This window comes from Rhagoletis pomonella, unplaced genomic scaffold (genome assembly GCF_013731165.1).
Source record: "Rhagoletis pomonella isolate Grant_MI unplaced genomic scaffold, Rhpom_1.0 Rhpom_scaffold_00012, whole genome shotgun sequence".
In the NCBI taxonomy this organism is placed as follows: domain Eukaryota; kingdom Metazoa; phylum Arthropoda; class Insecta; order Diptera; family Tephritidae; genus Rhagoletis; species Rhagoletis pomonella.
Window position 1 is genome coordinate 4,160,658 of NW_023458566.1, and position 6,296 is coordinate 4,166,953.

Genomic DNA, 6,296 nt, shown 5'->3' on the forward strand with positions numbered 1-6,296 from the left:
AAACGGTCACAGAAAATGCGCCTTCTCATTCATAGACGTTCTCTGGTTTTAAATAAGGTTTTGGTAAAAAGAAAGAACGGACGAATCGCAAAGTTTAGTTCATGGAATGAATTTAGATTTTAATAATCAACGTTAATGATCCAAACATTTTTTTACACACGTTCCCACGACAGTCGATTCTACGCAACCGGGACGACCCATATATTTGGCCAAGGGCTGTCACACCAGCGTCACCCCCCAAAAGCTCTGGGGATTTTTTATGCTGTTACAACAACAAACATCAAAATATTTTTGCACATATTAATAACAACCAAGCGAATAAAGTTTCGTGCGATTCGAACGCAAGGGCTCCTTGAAATATGGGCGTGGGTCTTGAAACCGCAATCGAAAAACTAAATTAAGATGCCGAAGAAATAAGAAGGCGGCGTTAATCCTTGCGGTCTAAATTCTATTCCCCGAACGCAAGTATACCAATAAATGAGGGCCAATTCGAAAATATAAGAAACCAATATAAGTTAATTTTAATTCTAACAACACAAGAGGGAAAAATTGCAACCATGATTGCTAATGTTTGGCTTAAAAGCTGAGCTGAGAAATAGAAGCGACTGATGCTTACGATTTTTACAATGGGCACCTTCATAAGGCTCAGCATGGTTCCGTGCCTAGAAGTCCACGTTAAGAGGAAGAGTTTTTGACGGCCTTTCACCTGGGAGTGGCCAGAGGTGATTCCTTTGCGTACGGTTCTAATCGAAGCCTACAACGACCGGATATTTATATCCGTGTATCCTTTGGGTAGCGACCAAACATTTGTTTGGGAGCGAGCTAAAGTGAGAAGGCGTAAAACTTCGCGTGCGTGGTTCCCGCCACGTTAAAACCCCGCCAAATAAAAAAGGAAAACATGCCTTGGATGAGACCCGCTTCTTTTTATGACGACCACGGGAAACGTATGTATAAAGGACTATGATATGAGGGTATGCACCTGGAATATGCGGACCATCAATGGGGAAGGTAAGCGTGGAGCCTTGCGTCGTCTACTCAGTTGCCATGGGAGCCCATTGATACCAAACGAGGTTTCAGACAAAGTGAGTCTCTTTCACGTGATTTATTTAATCTGTTGTTGCAGAAGATAAAAAGAGCCGCAGAACTGAACCGCTCAGGAACAATTTACTACAAAAGCGTGCAATTGCTGGCATATGCCGACAACATCGACATCATCGGTAGCAAAAACCGCGAAGTCTTTTCCGCAAAGAGAAAGGGTCTGGTGGTAAACGAGCATAAGACGAAGTATCTCCTGTCATCAAACAAAAAGTCAGTGCATTCGCGCCTTGACACCCACGATAATAATGTCAGCATCGAAATCCAACGCAGAATCATTATTGCCAACAAGTGCTACTTTGGACTGGGGTTCAGAAGTAAAGTCCTCTCTCGACGTACGAAAACTACTCTCTCTAAGTCACTCATCATGCCCGCTCCAGCTTGAAAGCATTCAACTCGCAACCCGCCCGTAAAGGAAGAGGTACGCCCTCACTACGACGGAAAGACTAAGTGCAGAAGGACTTGGCTTCACTTGGCATTTCCAATTGGCTTTTAAAAATTTGTCTCAAAAAAATATTTTCCCAAGTATTGTACTATTATTATTTCCACCTACATAATTTTTCCCCCAAAAAAAGTATTTTTTCTTAAAAAAAAACAATTTATTGCCCTAAAACTTGTATACCAAGGAATAATTATTTTTGAAATTTTTATTTCCAAAAATAAGCGTTTCCGTAACAAATAACTTTTACTGCAAATTGTTTTCTTCAAAATGTGTATTTGCTTTTGTGTTTCGTAGATTTTTTCTAATTTGGGTATTTTGGTATATTTCTCCCTAAAAAGTGCTTTTTTCTAATATATGTTTTTTCGTAAAAATTATATTTCTTAAAAACATCTTAAAAGACTATAAAGCATTGTTCTAATTTTAATGAAAATATTTTTCTTCTAAAATTTCTTGTTCGAATATGCGGCACATTCTAAAGATATAAAATATAAAACAACTAAAATCTTGCACGATGTTCTAATAAGTAAGTGGAATAACGAACGAAAAATGACCCTGAAGATGGCACAACACCGAAACCGGTTTCTCTCCAAACTAAATTTGGCAAGGCATGATCTAAAATCGTTCCACTACACATCATAAGTGGAATAACCTTTAGCGAAATATTTTCCCCTTAGGCCTGAAAAGGTTAATCTCCGAGAGAAGATGTTAGGCTATTTAAAATATGTATATGGCCTTATTCATAAAAAATAAAATAGGTTTAATGAGCTCAATAAAGTTACATACAAATTTTCTATATATAAAGCAGTTAAAGTCGACTTTATTTTTTATGAATTTGGGTGTTAGTCTTTAGGGTATTCAACAAGAATACGACTCTTGCATTCCTTCATGATATTCGTATGTAATTTAGATAATATATCTGTGCCCGGTGATGTTTAAGAATATTTTTAGCGCCCACTCGGTGTATTTCCCCGAGGTATTAAACTTGCCACCGTCATAGCCGATAGCTCGGTTTCCGTCCCTGGGGGCTCCGAAAATTTTCATTTTCGTGACTCCTAATCAAATTTGCAGCTTAACATTTTTGTGGAATTTTTTTTCAAAACTAGTTCAAAAAAACTTATTTTGGTAAAAGATGGCGTTCTCTAAAAAAAAAATTAAATTTCGATATACATACATACATATGTACTATATAAGGCGAGTATGTTTGTTCGAATTTCGAATTTATGTACGTAGATTAGACCGTACCACCTTATAAGCAAACAAAAAATTCTCCGTACATAACTGAATCCAAATTATTTTTGCAAGGCAATTTCGAAAAATATGACACCTACCATACATTTGCAAATTAAAAAATGTGAAATAATCAAAATAATTCCTTAGCAAAAGTTTATATTTTTTTGGAGAGCTTTAATTTACCAACATTAGGGTGGTAGCAACTGAATTCTGGTGGGTAAAAACTAAAACGAGGTGTTTGAGGTAAATGGACTTTGGAATGAAAAAAATGCCTCCTGAACATCGATGTATCCCGAATAACACAACAAGTTTTATAAGAGTTATATAGTAGTATTTTTCCGTAAAAGTTAAGAACAAATACTTTACCATTTTGCTCTATAAAGTAGTCTATAAAACCCATATAAGACTAAAAGAGCCCAGGAAGAAAGTTTTGAAAGTTTAAATTAGTAGAGGATTTTCACTAACCATAAAATTGAAGAGAAAAGAGTATACAAATATGTGAACATGCAGAGCCTTATAAAAGCTTATTCTAAACGGGCTCTTTATTCAGAGCCTTATAAAACCCTTACAAGTGTACAGTCTATAAGGAGACCCTTATAAAACCAGTCATTCTACCAAACTTAAAGTTGTGTGTTATCGGGGATCTCACTCTAAGATCCGACTAGAAATACCGAAGAAAGGAATTGAGTTCTGGGGAGTAAGTACTAGAACGGCGTGTCTGAGGTCAAAGAACTTTGGAACAACCCAATTTTATGCTCGAGACAAGAACATCGATATATCACAACTTGCGATCCAACTGTAAATATCGAAGACATGATTAAAAATTAAAAAAAAATCCCTACGGCCAAAAAAATTTTTTTTTTTTCAAATATATTTTAGGGAGGCACGGCGATCTTTTATTTCTGGTACGGTCTAGTGCACATACCTACATACTACCAATACGAATCCCAACGTGTTCAAATGCCTCTCCATTTATGAATCGCCGGCATAACAGCATATCAGCCACCTTCTCCTCTTAGTTGATAAGGCCAAGCGTAGCACATGTTTCGAGCACCGCATGTGTGCAAATATTGGCGCGTTGCCCATACTTATACCCACTCGAATAAATGATATTATAATATTTTATTAATAGCAACAACAACAATATATAAACAATACCGCGTCAAAAGTAGACATATCAAGAACTGGTATGCGTTTGAACTTGACCCCATACGCCAGCCAAAGCGAACCAGGCAACACAGTCTAGCAACGCTCACTGATGAGAAACGATAAGTTTCTCTATCCCACAAATTAGTGCATATTTATGTAGAAGCGTCCCAAACAAATGCCGGCTACCGAGACGTTTCAATGGTTAAAGAAAAATTGCTGAGTACGACGAAAACCGCATGACGCAATACGAGCAGACGGTTAATCACTTCTGGGGCGTTCTCTGTGCTCTGATAAGCGCAACCGGAGGGAGAGCACATTTATAAAAGTAAGCACAACGCCGCCTGGAGCTTCAGTTCATTTTCAGACGCACCGCCGGACGAATGTAAACTTACGAGTTCCAAGTGAATGTAGCGACAAAATAAAAAAAATAAAAATCGTATCAAAGAGAACTTGTAAAGTCGTGTATTAAAGTGAATTTAATTGCATATAATAAATAAATCGTCGTTCACTGAAGCAAAATGTGTGGCATATTTGCGATATTTTCAAAAAATGGTCAACCGTTGGCGCCCAAAGTGTACCATGGCAGCGTGCATACGTTGCGCGAAATAGCCTACCGGCAAAGTGGCAAGCAACGACATCGCGGTCCAGATGACACGGGCGTCAAAGTGGTGCCGGAGCATGGCGTGGTGCTGATACATGAGCGGCTAGCAGTTATTGGCGTACACACTGGCCATCAGCCAATGATTTCCGAGAGCGGCGACATATTGGTGGTGGCCAATGGCGAAATCTACAACTATCTTGAACAATCAGCGGAAATAGCGAAGAAACGTGGACATTATAAGCCCAAAAGCGATTGCAATGTAATTGTTGAACTGTATGAGGAGTATGGCGAGCAACTATTGGAGTATATCACCGGCATGTACGCCTTTGTGCTCTACGATAAGCGCACGAAGAATATTTTGATAGCGCGTGATCCCTTCGGCATCATACCGATGTATATTGGTGAGGACGCAGACGGAAATGTGTGGGTTGCTTCGGAGATGAAATGCCTTGTGGACACCTGTCCGAAACTCGAACTTTTCACGCCAGGCGAACTGCGTGTAGGCCCAGCAAATAACCTGCAGCGTAAAAGATATTTCACGGAGCAGTGGATTGAGCACATACCCACACAGGAGGTGGACTTATCGTTGCTGCGTGCCAAATTTGAATCGGCTGTGCGTTCGCATCTGCAGTGTGATGTGCCCTTTGGCGCGCTGCTCTCTGGCGGCGTGGACTCCAGTCTAGTGGCATCGATTGCGACAAGGTTGCGGCGTGAACGTGATCCGGATTACCGGTTGAAGACCTTTTCGGTGGGCCTCCGTAATGCACCCGATTTTAAAGCAGCGCAATTGGTAGCTAACTACATCGGCAGTGAGCACACCGAGATAGTGTTCGAAATAGCGGACGCTTTAGATGGCATACGCGATATCATTTACCATCTGGAGACATACGATGTAACCACGGTGCGTTGCAGTCTGCCAATGTTGTTATTGGCGCGCTACATCAAAAGCACTGGCATCAAGATGATACTGTCTGGCGAAGGCGCCGATGAAATATTCGGCGGTTACTTGTATTTCTTCAAGGCACCCAATCGGGAGGAGTTTCACAGAGAGCTGGTCAAGCGTGTGGAGCAAATCAATGTGTCCGATTGCCTGCGCGCCAACAAAGTGACAATGGCCAAAGGCTTGGAGCTGCGTGTGCCATTCCTCGATACGGCTTTCGTAAATTACGTGATGTCAGTGCGACCGGAGGATAAGATACCAGGCGATCTCAACTGTTTGGGTAATCAGCAAAAGTATCGCATCGAGAAGCATATCCTGCGTGCTGCCTTCGCAACCAATTACCTGCCCAACGAAGTGTTGTGGCGCCAAAAGGAGCAGTTCTCCGACGGTGTGGGCTACGACTGGATCGATAGCATACGTCGGGTGGCGACCTCACACATCACTGATACACAATTTGCTACAGCCAGCGAACGTTTTCCCATCAACACGCCGACCACGAAGGAAGCCTACTATTATCGTACAATTTTCGAAGAGCTATTCCCAGGCGAGGCGGCCGCGCAAACTGTGACACGTTGGGTGCCACGTTTAGATTGGGGCTGCCCCGAAGATCCGTCGGGACGCGCACAAACAGTACACCAGGTGCATGGCTGCGGTGCAGGAGCATAGAGTGAAGACTGAACGCTGCTAAGCGTTATATTATTCTTTAGATATACTTACATAAATGTATGTATAAGTATCGATGGATGTACAATTGTATATCACCATTGTAAATATCTACATACATGAAGTACACCGTCTTCAAAAGAGTCACAACTCAAAATTTAGCATTTTTGAGATTA

At 40.9% G+C, this 6,296-nt stretch overlaps 1 protein-coding gene across 1 annotated transcript; it reads left to right on the forward strand.

The window, feature by feature from the left end:
• The first annotated feature begins 4,011 nt into the window (after positions 1–4,011).
• Positions 4,012–6,296, forward strand: LOC118747703 (asparagine synthetase [glutamine-hydrolyzing] 2-like). Its single transcript, XM_036481781.1, has one exon. The coding sequence runs from the start codon at positions 4,435–4,437 to the stop codon at positions 6,121–6,123; it is 1,689 nt and encodes a 562-aa protein (XP_036337674.1). The 5' UTR covers positions 4,012–4,434; the 3' UTR covers positions 6,124–6,296.

Coding starts and splice junctions, on each gene's coding strand:
- LOC118747703 (XM_036481781.1), top strand. CDS start 4,435: ATGTGTGGCATATTTGCGATATTTTCAAAAAATGGTCAACCGTTGGCG.